Source organism: Engystomops pustulosus, chromosome 3 (genome assembly GCF_040894005.1).
Source record: "Engystomops pustulosus chromosome 3, aEngPut4.maternal, whole genome shotgun sequence".
NCBI lineage: Eukaryota > Metazoa > Chordata > Amphibia > Anura > Leptodactylidae > Engystomops > Engystomops pustulosus.
In genome coordinates this window covers 83,475,723-83,495,348 of record NC_092413.1, presented here as the reverse complement: position 1 = coordinate 83,495,348, position 19,626 = coordinate 83,475,723, and the positions used below count along the sequence as shown (strand labels likewise).

At 37.8% G+C, this 19,626-nt stretch overlaps 1 protein-coding gene across 1 annotated transcript in view; it reads left to right on the top strand.

Moving 5' to 3' along the window:
• Positions 1–19,626, top strand: part of CAPN9 (calpain 9) — a 63,008-nt gene that overhangs the window by 13,373 nt on the left and 30,009 nt on the right. Inside the window, exons 2-8 of the mRNA XM_072141273.1 lie at positions 10,069–10,138; positions 11,140–11,258; positions 13,175–13,308; positions 14,614–14,782; positions 17,447–17,530; positions 18,091–18,176; positions 19,000–19,077. Coding sequence (XP_071997374.1) covers positions 10,069–10,138; positions 11,140–11,258; positions 13,175–13,308; positions 14,614–14,782; positions 17,447–17,530; positions 18,091–18,176; positions 19,000–19,077 — 740 coding nt within the window. The remainder of the gene's footprint in view (positions 1–10,068; positions 10,139–11,139; positions 11,259–13,174; positions 13,309–14,613; positions 14,783–17,446; positions 17,531–18,090; positions 18,177–18,999; positions 19,078–19,626) is intronic.

The window sequence follows — 19,626 nt, the reverse complement described above, 5'->3', positions numbered from 1 at the left end:
TCAGAATCCAAAAAATGGGGCTGAGCCTTAAAGGAAACCTACCACTTCGGATAGGGCTTATAAGCAGCAGCTCAGGGTGAGCCGGTGCACCAGCTCAGGGTGAGCCGGTGCAGGCGCTTATCTTCGTTATGTTTTTAAACTGTTTTAAAGCATTTAATCACTTTATTAATGTTTATATCCGAAGTAGCTTCCCCACACCATGCGCGCTACCACTTCCTATTCAGGCGCACACACGGTCGCGTGCATGGTGCGCGGACCTCGGTGCGGGGAAGCTACTTCCGATACAAACATTAATAAAGTGATTAAATGCTTTAAAACAGTTTAAAAACATAACGAAGGGTACGTCTTATTGCGCTATGGGGATAAACCGGACAGGGCACACCTGTGATGTGAAAACCTTTTCTGGTGACTACCTCTTGAAGCTCATCAAGAGAATGCCAAGAGTGTGCAAAGCAGTAGTCAAACAAAAGGTTGATATTTTGAAGAACCTAGAATATAAGATATATTTTCCGTTGTTTCACACTTGTATATAATTCCACATGTGTTCATTCAAAGTTTTGATGCCTTCAGTGTGAATCTACAATTTTTATAGTCATGAAAATACAGAAAACTCTTTGAATGAGAAGGTGTGCCAAACTTTTAGTCTGTACCGTATGTGCTATAGTACAGTAAGTCTCAAAGTACATTCTGATCTCTCTAAGCTGACTGTATGATAAGGATGCAAGATTGGATTAATTTCACAGTATTTGCCAAAGTTGTTAAGCATTACATATGTGATAACATGTCAATATGCTATGAGGGCTTTTTACATAGGTGTGGTTTTTGTATATATCACACACCTTGTACTGTATGTGATCATGTAGATATATATTAATTTATTTTCACACCTTTGTTGTGATGATTTATATACAAAATTAATTAAATTTAATAACTAATCGGACCGTACACTTTTCCAATGTGTGAATGTTCTCTTAGGCAGGCTATAGGTCAGAATGTTATCTGAGAATAGACACTGGCAATCTGTTTCCAGAACAGTATTCAGAGAAACTTTTCAGAGCTAGCTTAATGTTTTTCAGGCACTTTGTATATTTTTATCACGAGACCAGGGGTTGCTTGCAGCCATGAATGGGTATGCCAAAGAAAGTGGAATGCTGTATTCTCTCATCTTTGGCAATTCCAGAGAAATAAATGCAGTGGTGGTGGGTCTTGGCATGTATTACTCAACTGACACAAGAGAACTGTCACGACGCCCCCCGGCCCGAACTCACCTCTCCACGAGCCTCCTTCTCGTCCGACTAGGCTGCGCATCTCCCTTCTCCTTCGGCGCACATGCTGGCTCTCCTAGCCTTAAAGGGCCAGCGTCATCCTGATTGGCGCTGGCTATTCCGGCTCGCCCTTATAATCCAGCACTCCCCTTCCTGCCTCGCCGGATCTTCAGCATCATTTCCTACTTAGTGAAAGCCCTTCAGTGTTCCTGTGATTCCAGTATTCCTGCTCCTGTGTTTCCTGTGTCTGCTGTATTCCCGTGGTCCTGTTCCTCCGTTCCTGTACCGTTTGCCAGTTCCTGTGTCCTGCTGTGCCTTCCTGGGTTCCTGTCCAGTGGTGCCTTCAGTCCAGTGTTCCTCCGTGTTCCTGCTGTCATCTCAGGCTTGGTCTGTTTCCTGCATTTCCTGCTGTACTACCTTGGCTGCCACTGTGGGCCTAGTCGCACCCGTGGAACGACCCGCCGCAGCAAGACAATCGTGCTTTGCGGCTGGCTCTGGTGAAGACCAGGTGCCACTTAGCCTCCGGTCCGGGTGTCGGCTAGTACTATCATCTCCCTCGGTGGTCCAAAGTGCCCACAGACTCTTCCCTAAGAGACTCTCTGACAGTTTGCCCGTTGAACTGTGTCAGGAACCAGGGGACCCCATCCACTTATTTATAGATTTGGAAAGTGTTCAAATTTGTACCAAAATCAAAATAATCAAAATAATAGTACATACATGATACTAGTACATTTTGGTAGATCTTCTTTCACCACTTCCTGAAAACATTTACTATACATTCATACTCATACCATATATATATATTTTTGTCTATTTTACACCTGTTCATTACACTGCTAGTTCTTGTTGGCAATACATTTACATTTTTGTAGCACCCATTTAACATCAGCACTCCTTGCTTTTCAATATGTCAGTCGGTTGTAAGTTATTTCACAGTGTTATTTTACAGTGTTAAGCACTTAATTCTGAAAATGTTGTATTTAGTTCCATTGTAGTTGTTATGTTTTTTTTTATAAAACCATAACTATTCAGCAACTTGTTAGAGAACATTAGCCACCAATTCTTGAATGACGAGCTATACTACAAGTGTATTACTAAAGTATACCCTGTGGCTAGTACTGACTATTTTAGAAACCAGACTGGGAAGATTTGCAACAAGCTTTACTGCTATCAGATGACAAAGCATATTTGCTTAGCAGGTGGTGAAGCTGTCACCAAGTCCTGTTTGACCAGCTTTATCACTTTGGTATGACTCATATGTACATAGGGTAAAAAGATGAAATTATTTCAGAGGAATTATCAATTTGAGTTATTGTAGAAAATCTACCATCATGATAAACCAGGGACACTTACTGAGAATCCGCAGCACTAGGGGCATCTGGAAACACCCACCAGAGCCCCTCAGACTCATTAGCATATGTTTTAAAGTTTATCTTAGGAGGAAGGATGCCATGGATAGCAATGATAAGATTACCACAGTCACAGTGTTTGGACCTGTGAGTAAGTCTCCCTGGTTTATCCATGGTTGATTCTGATGGTAGATTTTCTTTAAATTGAGTAAACCTATCGCAATTGCAGTCCAGTCCCCAAGTAGCATGTTATAGAGCAGTGAGAGCTGATCGGTTTGGAATATATTTTTTTTGTTAGAAATCATTCAATTACTTTTTATCCCTGGTTTAGTTTATTTTGTGCTTAGAAGCAGTTATATAGTTAAACAGCGCCATATAGTCAGATTGTGTATAGTCATAGCTATAAAATACTGAAACACCGCCTAATTACTACATTACTTCTTTTCAGCATAGAAAGACTAAATACTGAGATTAATAAATGAAAAGTAATTCTGAATGTTTTCCAATAAAACTATATATCAGTCTTCTCATCTCCACCTTTTCTCACATTCTATTTAAATTATAGTTTTGTAGTAGAAACCACAGAGATAATACAAAAAAGAAATACATTGAATTACAGAATCAATTTGTCATGAAGTTGTCAGATTGTAGTTCATGAATTTGGCCTGTGAATTGAAGACTACCCTCCCCTAAACCATCATGTTACACAGCCAAACAAACTATGATTACCAGAGAACCCAACCACTCATTCACACATAACCGAGGTGATGGAAAACTTCCTTCAATTCATACAAATTTGGTGTAGGGTCCAACTGAGCATTGGAATGCCCCCTTCAGTGCAGCTGTACCACCAAGTGTTGCGTGGACCACCATTGTGTCGCATGCACCAGAAATGTGTCTCGGACACTTTTTATATACCTGTGCAAGCAGTTTGCACTGAAAAGAAAGTCCAAAGTCGGACTGAAAACTGGTGCACGGCCCTTGGTAAATGTGGGCCATTGCGTTTGCTTAAGATGCATTTCTTAATTTTGCTTCCAAATGGTGATAATGGCCTTAGTGAAATCTACTGTCAAACTCAAGCATGATAAACCACAGACACTTAATTATAGATCTAGGCACTGTGATAATCTTCTTATATTTGTTATCCATGGCATCCTTCCTTCTAAAATAAAATTATGCTAGGGGCTCTGGTGGGTGTTTCTCAGAGCCCCTCAATGCTGTCTTTTCACTGGTTGTTACAATGAGCAGAGCAGGTCAGACATGCAGGGAGAGACATGCTCTGCTCATTCTAACAGCCTGTGACACTGCAGAACTGAGGGCCTCAGGAGGCGCTCATTAGCCTCATTTTAAAATTTTATTTTAGAAGGAAGGAGGCCATTGATAGGATAAACAAGATTATTACCACAGTCGCGGTGCCTGGATCAATAAGTGCCCTTGGTTTATCATAATGGATTTTGATGGTAGATTTTCTTTAACTCAAAATGTATTCGTCTTAGGTCACTTTCATAAGGTCAGTATTTGTAGGCCTAAACCAGGATTAGAACCTACAGTGTAAGGCTACATTCACATGTCGGCGCCGGAGAGAGGGTGAGCGCTGCTCACCCCTGCCCCTCTCCATAGAGAAACATTGCGCACAGCACCGTATTCCGAAGAAAGCTAGGACATGTCCTAGCTTTCTCCCAGCTATGGAACGGTAAGGTGCGCCCATTGCCGTGTATGGGGGATGTATATACGCCATAGGTTGGCCGTTTGTACGTCCCCCATATGGTCGTGTGAATATAGCCTTAGAGCGTTAAGAGAAAATTTGTATGTCCATGGTTTGGAATTCCTCCAAGTTTTGATGTTTTGGCTTAGAAAATACATATGCAACATAATATCCAAAAGACTGCCGTGTGGAGATTACTTTAGATTAATATATGTTTAAAGATCTGATTCTTCACTCGTACTCAGGAAACATCCCAAAACAACAAAAAGAAATGCTGCCTGAGATTTATTACTTTGGATTAATTATTAACTGTAGCAGGCAAAAGATACAGCACATACTGTAAAAGCCATCACTGATGCATTTTGTACATTTTGCAGAGCGTGTTCGACATGTTTACCTTTCTTTCTGTCAACTGAATTTTGGCAACAAGAGTGAGAACAACACAATTTGCTCATACTTTTCTAGTGGTTTCACTATGTACGTTTGCTTGATCCACTGCTTTGTGGCTTTTATACACCTTCACTTTAACCCCTTAAGCCCTTTTTCATTTTTACGTTTCCATTTTTCACTCCCCGTATTCAAAAATCCATAAGTTTCTTTATTTTTCTGTGTGTGGGCTTGTTTTCTGCATAACAAATTGTACTTCTGAGTGATGGTATTTAATATTCCAAGCCATGTACTGGGAAGGTGGAAAAAGTGGCGAAAGTGATGGAAAAAAAACACATTTGTGCAATTTTCTTTTGAGACCTGTCATTATGGCTTTCATTAAAGGGAGCCTTTATGTCATCATCCCTTTCATTAAAGGGAGCCATTTCTGTCATCAGAAATTGGCCTAATAAACCACTACCAGTATGTTGTCAAGAAGTTGGGCAGGTTCTATATCATGTATCTTTCATGGCCCAGCTTGGTTTCATCATCCAGAAAATCAACTTTGAAGTGAGATTTAATTTAGATGTATAAAGTCAGGGAGGCAGAGGGTTTATCAGTGAAGTTAAACTCTCCCTTCCTCTGAACACCTCCTTCCATGTGATTGACTGACTTCAGAAAATCTGATCAATGATGTCCCTGGACGCAGGACCATCAGTCACATTGAAGGAAGCATTCTAAGGCTTCACTTAAGTATTAAACTCTCCACCTCCTTAACTTCATGAGACTAATTTACATTTCATTTCAAAGTTGATTTTCTGGATGTTGCCACCACACTGGGTCATGAAAGAAATATCATCTAGAAGCTGCTCAGCTGCTTAACAACATACTGCTAGTGGTTTACTATGCAAATTCTGAAGACAGTTTCCATTTAAGCAATCTCTACAACACCTCTCCCTTATTCTTTGGGTCAGTATGGTCACGGAGATACCAAATTTATATAGGTTTTCCTGGGTTTTAGTAGATTTTAAAAAAATTGAAAATGTATTATTTTCTGGAAAGTAATAATCTCCTCACAGGACAGTCCTTGGAATGTTTGAATCATCAACTGGATATATGACTTTAAATATTATTGCAGTATTTTTTATGGTTTCCTATACACACACATTTATGGATTTTTTTCTTGTTCAAGATATTAGGTAGTGACCTCATTAAAATCATATTCATTATACTTGTATTATATACTGTATTTTATAATTGGCATATTATCATTTATTGTTTTTATGTGTATATAAGTCTGCCTTGGTGGAAACTATGCTGTACATCTTACTGGGTATTTCGTTAAAGAGGACCTGTCACCCCAAATTAGTACCCCCATCCAAACATACCTACTGAATCTACTCCCCGGCCCCTTTCTAATGCTGACCATTTCAAAGTCCTGGCATTAATCAAACTTCAGTAATTGGTGCTATAGCATATGACGCCTAACATACTTGATGTCCGATCGATGGACAAGCAGTCCAGCTTATTCATTAGGGGGCCATCCAGGCACTCCTCTTCTCCACAAGCCGCCACTCCCCCGGGCTCCAATTGTCCCGCTGCGCACGCGTAGTGGTTGCCGGGAGCATGACGCCAGCAGCGCTTACGCATTGGATGCTACGATCGTCGGCATCTAGTGCATATGAAAAGAACTGGTGCCTGGGGGAGTGGCCCCCCCATATGCTATAGCGCCAATTACTGAAGTTTGATTAATGCCAGGACTTTGAAATGGGCAGCATTAGAAAGGGGCCGGGGAGTAGATTCAGTAGGTATGTTTGGATGGGGGTACTAATTTGGGGTGACAGGTCCTCTTTAAGTTTTTAGAAGTGACAACACCTTTGCCCACAAGGGATATCACATTTTGTTTTGATTTGTTGTATTATGTTTTCACACTATATAATTGGAATTTTGACATTATGATCACACCCAAATTTATGTTTACACTTGGTATATGTATTATTTTTTTATATGTTTGGGCCACTATAGAAGGTTAATGGTCGCATTCTCTTAAATTCAATTCAAAGAATAAAAGTGTGATATGTGATATATTTACTTAGGAAATAGGCATTATTTACATGGTTGATACTTGTATATTATTATTGTTATTGGTAAAAGGCTTCTTAGACTCTGTGCATAAACAATTGCATGAATGATTTATTCCATACACGTGGATAATATTACATTTTATATATATTTCTTAGCAGTATGATTTTTTTTTTAGATAGCATTTTTATGTGCACGGGTGGTCAATTATTGTTGGCACAGTATATTAATTTATTGATTGTTTTGTTGGTCTTAAAATTCATAGTACCGGTATATGTTTATATATTTCATTTGGTTATAAATATTTATTAACACAAGAAATATTTATTGGATAGGATATTGAGAGGTATTTAGGTGTGACATCATTAAGGTTTTAAACAGGTTGGAACGCAAAATGCTATACCTTCTCTTTATTAGAGGTGTACTGTATATGAAGACATTTGTTGAAATTGTATATGCTCCCAATTTAGAAGGTAGAAAATGTTATTTTGTAAGACCAATCACTTTTGTAGATTCTTATTGGTGTTTGTTGTTCGTCATATTTCAGGGGTTAAATTTTGGATGTGAATTATTTTTATATTATTCTACCCCCTCTTTTTGGTTTTTGATTTAGATTAAAAATTGTTTTGCCATATTCTGAGGCCAATAATGTTTTCAAACATTAGTGTATGGTGGTGTGTAATGTGTCTTTTTTGCAGGACATGATTATGTTTACAATTATACCATTTTGGGGACTGTATGACCTTTTGATCACATTAATAAAATTTTTTATGTGTCGCAAAATGGCAAAAAGGTGGCCTTTCAAACATTTGGGCACTATTTTTTACGGTTTATTTTTATATCAGTTCAAGGGACATAGGGGTTATTTTAACTTTAAGTTTTTTTAAATTATTTATTTTTACTTTTTTTTTACTATTTTTTAGACCAACTAGGGTAGTTTAACCCTAGGTTGCCTGATTCTACCATATACTGATATGCTACAGTATAGCAGTATATAGCATTTTTGCGCAAGATGTGTTATAATGTGTCACTGGCACATTGTAACAGATCTTTAGAAATGACAAATCCTGGGGTCTTAAGACTGTCATGACAACTAATTGTTGCTCCCTGATGACACAGAGAGTGATGATCACAGCTTCGCCGGCTGATGGGTGCCCGTACCGATTCCGGGTGTTAGCGGGGGGGGCGGGGGGGTGCTGCATATTGCAGTCCAGGAGCCCTCTTCAAACACTTCTTGTGGCACTATTACGTTCATGTGCATCCTGCTGGGGCAAGGGGTTAAAAGAAATAATATATAAAAAAATCAAGCAGCACAGCCACTCAAACCAGGGACACTTACTCATAGATCCAGTCACCATGACTGTGCTAATCTTCGTATATTTGTTGTCCATGGCCTCCTTTTTTCTAAAATAAACTTTCAAATGATGCTACCCTAGCCCCTCTGTGATCAGGCTTTATAGGCTGTTGCACTGTGCCAAAACAAAGCCTACAAAGTTTCCCAACCAGCATGTAAGCATTTTACAAATTATGCTGAGTGTTCAGAGGGAAATATGACACTCCTTTGACTTTCCAGCTTCACTTTTATGCTGGAGTTTATGACACTACTGTGCTATAGAGGTTTTATAGAGGATTTATCTAGTCTTTGGCTGAACTAAAAGTGTAAACTAAATAAAAATGTTTACAGGCTTCTTCAATTGTAATTTTTTATATCTTCCTTATGAAAAGTCAATTATATTGTAGGGGGACAGCTCCTTAAATGTAGAAGCTATCAATAAAATGCTTAACATTACTTTTCAAAATGTTTGAGATGCATGAGATTGTCTAGATATTTACCTCTCAGGCAAGTCTCCACCCAAAGCATTTTATTAAGGCACATGAGAGTGTAAAATCCTACACACCCAAGCCCTAACACAATAAATCTAAAGCACACATCAATATACTAGGGTGTACACACATATATATATATATATATATATATATATATATATATATATATATAGTCATTGGGCCAGATTTATCAGGGTTTGTACCCTGTAATAGGCACAATTTCTGGCACACAGCCAGGATTTTCACCTATTTCACCCTGTATCCCTCCTCCACACCAAAGGGTGGCAGTGGAGTGGGATGGCATGTGGCATCCCTGTTATGTGCACTACCTATATAGAACTGTCCCACCAGTGCAGCACAGCCAGATGTATCAGGGACAAGGGGAACATCTATCCTGTGCTAGCACTTAGCTCCAGCCTATAATATATGTGCCCCAATAACATTAGGAATCAAGATTTAAAGTATCTGATTGCTTGGATGTCCACTGGCAAATTAAAAATTGTTACATCCCCATTCCTAAGTAGCAACTGCAACCAAGCAGAATATCAGTATATAAAATAATTATTTTCACATTCCAAATTGATCAATTTTCAGGGAGATATCCAAGATTATTTTGTGCCATATCTTCTCTAATATGCAGGCAGGTCTATCCTTCCTCTGGAGACTAAGGTTTCATATAACTGAAAATTCCTGTTGTGCTCATCTAACTTTTATTGTAGGTGTGAGGAGAGTTTCTATTTGAAGTTGTGTTTATAATATCAGCATACTGTTCATTATTCACATCTAAAGTTTGAACTGGCTTCATATAAGAGATGGTTACAGGTACCAGAGGTTGTCACAATTTTATATAAACAGCATAAATGTCAGCAAATTTGTTTTTGTAATACTCACAGAGAAGAATGGGAATTATGTTAATGGTACAAAAAGTAAAATCTACCATTTCTTTAGCCCCATAGCATAATTCTACACTTTAATGGAAATCTACCATTTGTTTTTATACATTGTGAACCAAACATACCTTGAGAATACTGTAGCTGCACTGATGTAGAAACACATCTTGTTTAATCCCTGAGCTGAGTGGTTTTGCTGAAAAAATAATTATAACATTCAGGATCTTGGGAAAGCTGGATTTCCTTCACCCTGCATGTAATCAACCTGAGCTGGATCACTCATACACAGCAGCTGGGTGATGGTGCAGTGATTACATCTTTTTCTGGAGCAGCGCATAACTAATGTAAGAGGAGAACCACTGGAGCCAGGCACAGAAGTGACAGAGCTTTAATATCAGAATTTTATAATTGTTTTTTCAGCAAAAAAAGCACAGGAATTAAACAAGATATGTTTCTGCATAAGTGTAGCTACAGCATTCTCAAGGTATGTTTGGTTCATGGAGAATCAAATCAAATGGTAGGTTTCCTTTAAGTAGAATCCCAACTACTCTCCATATTTGTTAACAATTATTTTTTTTTTACAGGAAATTGTAAAAGACCCAGAATTTATTTCAGGTGGAGCAACAAGAACAGATGTCTGTCAAGGGGATCTTGGTAAGCTGTCGGCAGCATTACTAGAAATAGGACTGGCAAGATATAGATGAAGTGTTGTGATGATCAATTTGGTCATTAGGTGGCACCTTAACACAACAAATGAATGCAATTTATTAAGACATGCTCTAATGTAGTGTTGCAGCATATTCCTAAAAAGGTTCTCAAGTATGTTAATGCAAAACTGAATTATTAGATGTGTTAAATGTCTAAAATTTATTTTTAATATGCAAATCGCAAACCTTTAGTAGTGACTATATGTACAAGACAAAGCCAGACTCTTGTAGAATGACCAATAGTTACATAGTTTATATGGTTGTTAAAGACACGTATCAAGTTCAACCAAGGATGGGAAGGGATTTAGGGGAAACAATTCTATACTAACTGAATAATAATTCTATATAAACTGAACAATAATATGCTTGTGGGCACAGTTGTGACATTTGTATTTCCCTCTTGGTTTATCAAGGTACACTTATAAGGTGCATAAATAGCATTTACCTACTGACCCTGGTGCCTGATGGAACCCAAAGGCACATTTGCTACAGAACCTATTATAGAGATACTTGGTAGATTAGGGGCCCTGTTACATGTGGTACAGTAGCTTAACATAATGTCTCTGGGCACAGTACATATTATATGATGCATTAATAAAAAATAATAATGGTTAATAAAATATATCAAACTCAGCAGAATTGTTATAACTCATTTTATTGCAACATTTTGGATAGATAACCATCCTGGTTTTTCAGTGTGTATTGTGCCAGCCACTAGAAGTGCACATGGCAGCAGACCAGTTTTCCCCCCTAGAAGTCCATGTGTGAGAGTGGTCTAAGAGTTTTTTTTCTAATGTGTTTCTCTTAGGTCCTGTTTACATCTTTGTATATTTTTAGACTATTGTCCTTGCTGTATATCGATGTGCCTTAATAATTTTCTTAGTGACTTGCATAATAACTTTTACTTTTTAATCTACAAAAATATTCACACCGAGTTTATTTTTATAGGTGACTGCTGGCTTTTGGCTGCCATTGCCTCTCTTACTCTCAGTGAGAAGATACTGCATAGGGTGGTTCCACCTGATCAGTCTTTTGGGGTTGGATATTCAGGCATTTTTCATTTTCAGGTAACATTGCATGCAATATAATTATTCTCTGCATTGGAAAATATCTTATTTATACTATTATGATGTTAATAAAAAAGTTTTCAATTAATAGAAATTTTAGTACAATTTCATTTGCGTATTGTTGAAGCATATGCATTCTTATTGTATATCTCTCATCTGCTTAAAAGAATTAATCAGAAATCTCAAAGCTATTTTGATTGATTGACTTGGACAAGAAAAAACAGCTTTTTGAATCAATGTAATTTTTTCTTAAAGTATATATATCATCTAATTTTACATCTGTTAACCATTGCTACTATTGTATACCGTAGATCTCACTGCTGATATTGTAGCCATATGTACATATGGATGTTTGCAGTGGTCCTTTCCTTATAAAATATCAATGTAAATGAGGAAATTTCGGTGTGTACCCAGAACCCCTCCACGCTCCAGCTTCACTGGCTAATTAACATCCACACAGCACTTCTACCATACTCACTGGCTACTTCTGAAATCCCCCCTCCCGCATGCTGGCTCCCTGGTATCAGCTCTGTGCTGCTGCACTAAACTCTGCAGAGAGCGGTGACATCAACAGGAGGGGGAAGCGCCAAAGGAGCAACTAATCCTGGTAGAAGTGACGCAGAGGGCATGAATTAGTCAGTAAAGCTGTAGCCCGGATTAGCTTAGTTAATGCCCCCTATACACTTGTGACTCATTTACACAAATACAAAATTTATAAGGAAAGGAGTGGAGCAAACATTTATATGAACATAGTGCTACAATCTCAGTGGTGAGATGTACCAAGCAGCAGTAATGGCTAATAGAGATATAATTAGATTATAGATTTCCTTTAACACAACATGCACCATGTCAGAAATTTTATCTAGCATTTTCCCAAAAGATTGGCATATAGGAGACTTCAAATGTAACATAATGTATGATGGAATGAATGGAAAATTCTGACATTTGGTGGCTACAAAAGTCATACCTCTTCCAATATGTCAAAAGATGAAACCTTCACTTTAAAGGACATCTACCAGCAGAATGAAGGATAGTAAACCAAGCACACTGACATACTGGTGTGTGCCCTGTCTGGCAGGATCTCATCTTCTTTTTAGTTTCTTAGGACCTTGTTTTTATGAAAATAAAGTTTTAAAAATTTTGCAAATAAACCTGGGGGGGTTCCGGCTCCATAGATGTTAATAGAATCTAGAGCCCCTCAGGCGCATAATTGTTTACATTTTTATTTCTCAAAAACAATGGCATAAAAAGCTACAAGAAGAGCAGATCATGCCATAGGGGGCACACACCAGTATATCAGTGTGCTTGGTTTACAATCGTTAATCCTGGTGGTAGATGTCCTTTAAGGGAAAATTTACCCTATGCATGGGAAAAAATGTACTAGGAAAAGTGGAAAAACACTAGGTAAGGAGCATTGCCATATTTAACACTGCATCAAAGGAATAGGATTGAAAACCTATAAGGACACATTTACTAAGAACAGTGCAGTCTGCACTATGTGCAGTTTGCCTGTGTAGTGTGCAGGGTGCACCAAATTCATAAATTGTGGCACCCATTCTGCATGAATCTGGCGCTCCTTTTTCTGGTGCACCTTTAACATGTGCCGTGCAATACATTTGCATGTTAAATGTAGCGCACAGTCCAACTGTGCACTGGAACGCCAATTTCAATGACAAAATTTGTGTTGTGTGAAGATTAGTGCAGCCATGACACAAAAAGGTCATCCACCCTTACATGTGTTGTGTTTATTAACCGCATCGTAATACATTGGCAGACAAACGCCATGTATGTACATATTTGTTTTAGGATAACTTTAAACAAATTTCTTTTTGCTTGCTTAGGATTGTATTCCAGATCCTTTCCTTGCCAGTGCTTCCTATTATAATGAAATAAACTCTAACAATATTTTCTTATAGTTTTGGCAACATAATGAGTGGATTGATGTTGTGATCGATGATAGACTTCCTACCTTCAAAAATCGCCTGGTATTTCTTCACTCAGCCGACCTTAATGAGTTTTGGAGTGCGCTATTGGAAAAAGCTTACGCTAAGTGAGTTTTCACAATTTTGAAAATCCTATAACTTTTCAAAGGAAATTATGGTAATCATTTCTATAACTTAAAAACCATTATTACTGATAAGGCTTTTGTCTTATGTGATAGAAAATTAGGATAATTTGATTGCAATGTTGAGGGATTCTCCAAATGAGAGAATGATAATTTGAATGGTCACAGGGCTTGAGAAAAATGGTTGCTTTCTTCCAAAGTTCCATACCTGACCATGGTCTTTGCTGCTATTGCTGCTTATACCAATACCATCTGCAATGGTCAGGTGTAGGCTGTTTTTGGAGGAAAGCATGCATTTTTTAAAGCCAATGGTAACACCTTTAATCTCTTATTTAAAGGAACTAATCTGCAGACAGTATGTTAAAGTGAATGTTGTCTTGCAAAGTTATCCTGATTGCTAGTTACTGACTGACCTGTTTACTGATAACTGACCCCTTTTTTACCACTGACTTAGTTCTTTGCTATGACTGTCTAATTTTCCAGATCTGCTGTTACTGTGATTACCTTGGCCTTTGCTGACCACCACAAAGTTTAGCTTGTTTAGCTCTGACCTTGGTTTGTTCCTGATTTTTCTTTGCCTGATTGCTGGTGCTTTGCACCTTTGTCTCTTGACCCACACAGGTCAGTTGCCAACTATGCATTGACTACTCCAAGCAGTAGCTTTATGGTGTTCCTGTCATTTTAAAGTCAAGATCCCAGTATAGGTATGAGATCTCAAAAACTAACTAGCAGGAGAGGGGAGCAAAAGGGCAAATACAATTGCTTCAGGGAAGCCCCCCCAAAACCGTTAAGCTACATTTTAATAACAATAACAGTTAATTTTATTAGTACACTACTGGAGTATAGATAGGAAATAGACAAATTATAGAAGATACATAACTAGACAGATCGATGATAAGCAGCCTAACCCGGGCATTCAACCAAGGGGTATTAAACGAGCAATAGATCCTCTGCCCACAAAAGTCCATATGCAGGGGGCCCCACAAAATTCTCAGTTTGCCGCTTCCTAACGCCGGGCCTGCCTTGCAGCACTGGAGATTGTAAGCCACACTAGGAGCAGTGAGTGATGATGACAATTGTAAATATTGGGTGTAAGTAGTACATAGTGCTTACCTAATGTTCTAACTTTTATTGCATCCCTTTCCATTAAAGTGTAAATTTTAATTATTCTCACCAGCCTCCTGTCTAGTACAAACCGTCTACTTCTAATTACAGTGTCTAAAAAATTAAAAATACAACTAACCACTGACAAAAAGTGTCATCAATCATATCACATGTATAATGTTTTAGGATTAATGGCAGTTATGAAGCATTAAAGGGTGGCAGTACCATAGAAGCCATGGAAGATTTCACTGGAGGAGTGTCTGAAGCTTATGAAAACAAAAGTGCCCCAAAAAACTATTTTGAAATTATGGATAAAGCCCTAAAAAGAGGATCAATGTTAGGTTGCTCTATTGATGTAAGTAGATTCTATTTGCTACATTCATTTTTAAATAATAAAGTATAAATATGATTAATAGATAATCAGCATTTAGGTACACTGTGCCAGTGAAGAAGAACATGTTAGGTCTCCTGCCATGTCTGTCATATATGTACTTTTCAAAAGCAGGAAAAGATTGGAGCATACAAACATACAAATAAAATGATAGCTCAACATTTACTCAAATGGCAGGTCCTTATTTCTAGAAACATGTTTTTGCTGCGCCTAGCCCTGCATCCAGTATTAGACCTTGTCAATGCATTGAGGCAGATTATGTATGGCTGAATTCTGCTAAATTAATTTGCACAATATGGTTTAAATGTGCACCACACTTACAGCAAGTGGTCCTGTTGGGGATGTGGCATAACAGGAATGGGATGGTGCTTTCAGAAAATAGGTAGGCTAAAAATCTTATATCTACCATGTGCTTTCAGCTTTTCCCTTTCTCACGATGCTATGCCCGCTTTCTCAAGGCCACCCCACCTTAATCGAACAAGTTGAAAAAGTGCCAAAAACGATCTAAAAGCCTTGATAAAAGTGGCACAAGGCATTTTTTGCCGCCAGAATTGTGGAGCGCCGGGTCCCGGTGCATGGAGAGGGCTCACGGGCCGAGCCCTCTCCATAGACGGTAAGTCTTTGCTGCATATTGCTGCCGGAGGCTTCAAAAAGATGGCGCCGCATGGGCGCCTCCATCTTGCTGCGGATCTTCGCTCCCCGATGATGTCACGGGGAGCGGTGATCCGTTGCCATGACAGCTTTGCCATCAGCACATTGTAATGAATGAGGAGTAAAATCCCCATATACTGCCATATTGCAGTATGGCAATATATGGTAGGATCGATCAGACAACCAAGGGTTAAAGTACCCTAGGGAGTCTGAAAAATAGTAAAAGTAAAAGTTAAAAAAAGTTTTTTTTAAAAAATTATAATAAAAAAACCTAAAAATTCAAATCACCCCCCTTTCCCTAGAACTGATATTAATATTAATAAACAGTAAAAATCATAAACACTTTAGGTATCGCCGTGTCCGAAAATGTCCGATCTATCAGAATATAATAACGGTTTTTCACTGCGTTTAACCCCGTAACGGAAAATAGCGGCCAAAGTCAAAAATGACATTTTTTTTGCCATTTTGGAAAATATAAAAAAATTAATAAAAGTGATCAAAAGGTCGCATCGTCCTAAAAATTATAGCAATGAAAACGCCATCAAAAGTCGCAAAAAATGACACCACCCACAGATCCGTACACCAAAGTATGAAAAAGTTATTGCCGCCAGAAGATGGCAAAATCAAAAAAAAAAAATTTTGTACAGGAGGTTTTAATTTTTTTAAATGTATGAAAACATTATAAAACCTATACAAATTTGGTATCCACGTAATCGTAGCAACCCCAAGAATAAAGTAGACCTGTCATTTGTGGCACACAGTGAAAGCTGTAAAATCCAAGCCCACAAGAAAACATTACAAATGTGTTTTTTCATCCTTTTCACTGCATTTGGAATTTTTTTCCCGCTTCCCAGTACGTGCCATGGAATATTAAATACTGTCACTACGAAGTGAAATTTGTTACGCAGAAAATAAGCCATAACAGAGCTCTTTATGTGGAAAAATAAAAAAGTTATAGATTTTTGAAGGTGGGGAGTGAAAAATGGAAGTGAAAAAACTAAAAAAGACCAAGTCGTTAAGGGGTTTATAAAGTCCCCCTCTCTGTTACTTCTCTGTCTATCATCGTAATTTTAATTATTTTTATTACTGACAGTGCTATAATACAAAAATTGGTCTTTTGAAAGTGCCCTGAAACAAACAGAAGATGAATGTGTTATATTAGTTATTGAATTGGTGTTTAAACATAACTGTTTGCCATCAATGTTCAGTTTATTATTTTCCCTCAATGTAAAAAAACAAAACCACCTGATCCAATGCTGGTGCCACGTATGACTATACCTTGACAGTGTAGTCACCTGTTGCATCCATTTCAAAATTTATGGCAACAGCTCAAGAGAGATTTGCCTAATTAAATTGATGTTAACATTTGCGTTAACAAAACACAATTATATGTTAACAATGCGCCTTATTAACATCAATTTAATTAGGCAAATCTATGTAATCTAATCTAATGTAAGCGCTACCTAAGCCTAACATGTGAACACACTCAATGCTGCAAAAAAGTCCTGCATCCAAAAACCCAAAGTACAACGCAGATGTTATGAGCGGGTATAAATAGTAAATCTGGGGACCTTATTGGGGACAAAATTGTTATATTCTCTGATTTTACTTGGATGTAAATTCATATAATTCACATGGAAAATGTTAATTTGTAGTAGAAAATCAAAACTATACATCAGCAAAAGCAACAAAGGTGTCAGTTGCTGGAAACACAACAGAATGGTTTAGATATATGAAGTTGTGCCACATTATTGTTACAATAGTGTCACAAGCTCTTAGTTAATATGGTCTATATTCAGGATGTGATCTCATTGATATATGTTGTCACTTTAAATCGCTGGTGGCTTGCCTGCACCAATTCCTCTCCTGCCATAAGTGTATTCGGCTATGGCATACATGTACCTGTCCTAAAACAGCTAAAATGTTTACTGGCACATATTTTTGTTTAATAATGTGCGACATTTATTTTTATTCCAGATTACAAGTTCTGCTGAAACCGAAGCTAAAACCCCCCAAGGACTTGTAAAAGGTCATGCATACTCCATAACTGGTTTGGATACGGTATGTGTGCAGTGTTTCCTATTCACATATTTTTTGCAATAACATAGCTTACATTATTACTCAAATATTGTATTATTATAATTGTAAGCACATGCCATGACAATATTTGTCAGGCAGAGTGATAAATCAGCACATACCCTATGTGGTAGGTTGAACTGGGAGGAAATATTGCCATATGCACAAACTGTGGAGTTGTCTTAATGTTGACAAATTATGTGAATAATACATGGATCTACTTGCAGTTTATCTTCATATCCCATTTTTCTTATTATAAATACTGATTTCTGTTATGTAATTGATATAGATGAGTGGACCCGAACTTTATGTTCAGCGTCCTCCATTTAGCAGCTCCGTCTAACCTAGACATGTTGCTTGATGAGCTGCTGCTGTCCACCAGGTGTCCACCTGGCCAATGACAGCCATGCTTAGTTGCTAGCGGCGTAAAGCTTCCTGATTGGCTGCTCTGCAGCCCATCAAGCAACATGTCATCTATATAAAATGTAGATGATAAAGCATTATAACATATGATGCATGCATATTACATTGTTTGACCCATATAGGTGAAATATAGAGGACAAACTGTACAACTTATCAGAGTGAGGAACCCTTGGGGACAAGTTGAATGGAATGGACCATGGAGTGACGAGTAAGTATGATACATGATGGAGGTCTGCTGAATACTTATTTGGCTGCGTATATGTGTGTTAGTTCCCTAAAAACTTCTTGGCCTCTGTTTGAGTAGCTTGTACTTTATATTCATTCTACCCTTGTGATATTATATATAAGCTGCACACTACACCAAATAACTTCCTACTGAACTTGTAATGGGATTGTGTTAATTTAATGTAATTGTTATGCCAAATCTAAGTGAAGAAAGTAAAAAAGCGAACTCATAGTTATAAGTGTACTGTATTTTTATAGGAAGCATTTCACTTCTTGTCTAACTCAAAATTGATGGGCTCATGCAGGAAGAAAGGAAGAATAATCTTTTACCTTCATTAGTGTTCTTCTGACATATAATTGATTTTTCTTGAAGTGTTTGCCTAGCAGTAGAAACATGTGGCTGCTGTATTCTACAAACAGCATAGCACATGTCCACAGATGCAGTGCCAGACTGACCCACCATATCACCAGAGGATCCTACAGCGGCCCCAGGCTCTAAACCAATATTGAACCTCATAGGTACAACAGAAGACAACACACTTTGAAGGCTACTATGGTCTATTTCCTAGGGGCTAATAGAGGGAATGTGCATAGAATAATTTTTAACTCTGCCCCAGTCTAACATGGCATAGGTTGATAGGTTTTATTTAGTATTACAGTTCAATCCCACTCATTTCACTTAAAATAATCAGCAGAACTGTCAGCAAGGACCGTTCATGGATAAGAAGCAGCCATGTTTTTCTAAACCTAGACATCTTCAACATTTTTCATTACATAAATATATTGGAAATTTTACTTTTTTGCAGTTCTTCTGAATGGAACTCTATTGACCAAGCAGAAAGAAAACGCCTTTGTCAAACATCTCTGGATGATGGTGAATTCTGGTACCGTAATTTTATGTTCACTAACCACATTTCTGCTTGTTCCTTTTTTATACATTTTATATGTAATATTGTTTCCTTAGAAGGTATTAACAGCTAGGCCCATATAAAGCTTTAGACAGTGTTAGCATTGAAGTGCTATAGATCTCTTTCATCTTTTTGAATGTTGTCTGTGAAAAATGTATCATTATTATTTCGAGCATCAGCAATTCTATAGTGCTGTAGAAAAGGTGTTCACATACCGTACATTCCATAAAAAAGAGAACAAATAAGTACAAAACTAGACTGAAATGGCTTAAGAGGAATCTGCCATGAGGGCTGACAATCTGTGTGGAAGAATATGTAGTAACACTAGATGAGAGAGAAATAGCAGTGCGATTATTTTTATTGCGGACAATTCTAAAAAGATAGGTTTTCAGGATAATTTTGATACAATTGCGGAGGACAACCTTTCATGATTTGTGTTGAAGAATGCATTAAAGAAATATTGGAGATGGTTATGAGAAGAGTAGATAGTAGGAGAGTAAAGCGAGCAGTCTTCTGAGGATCTGG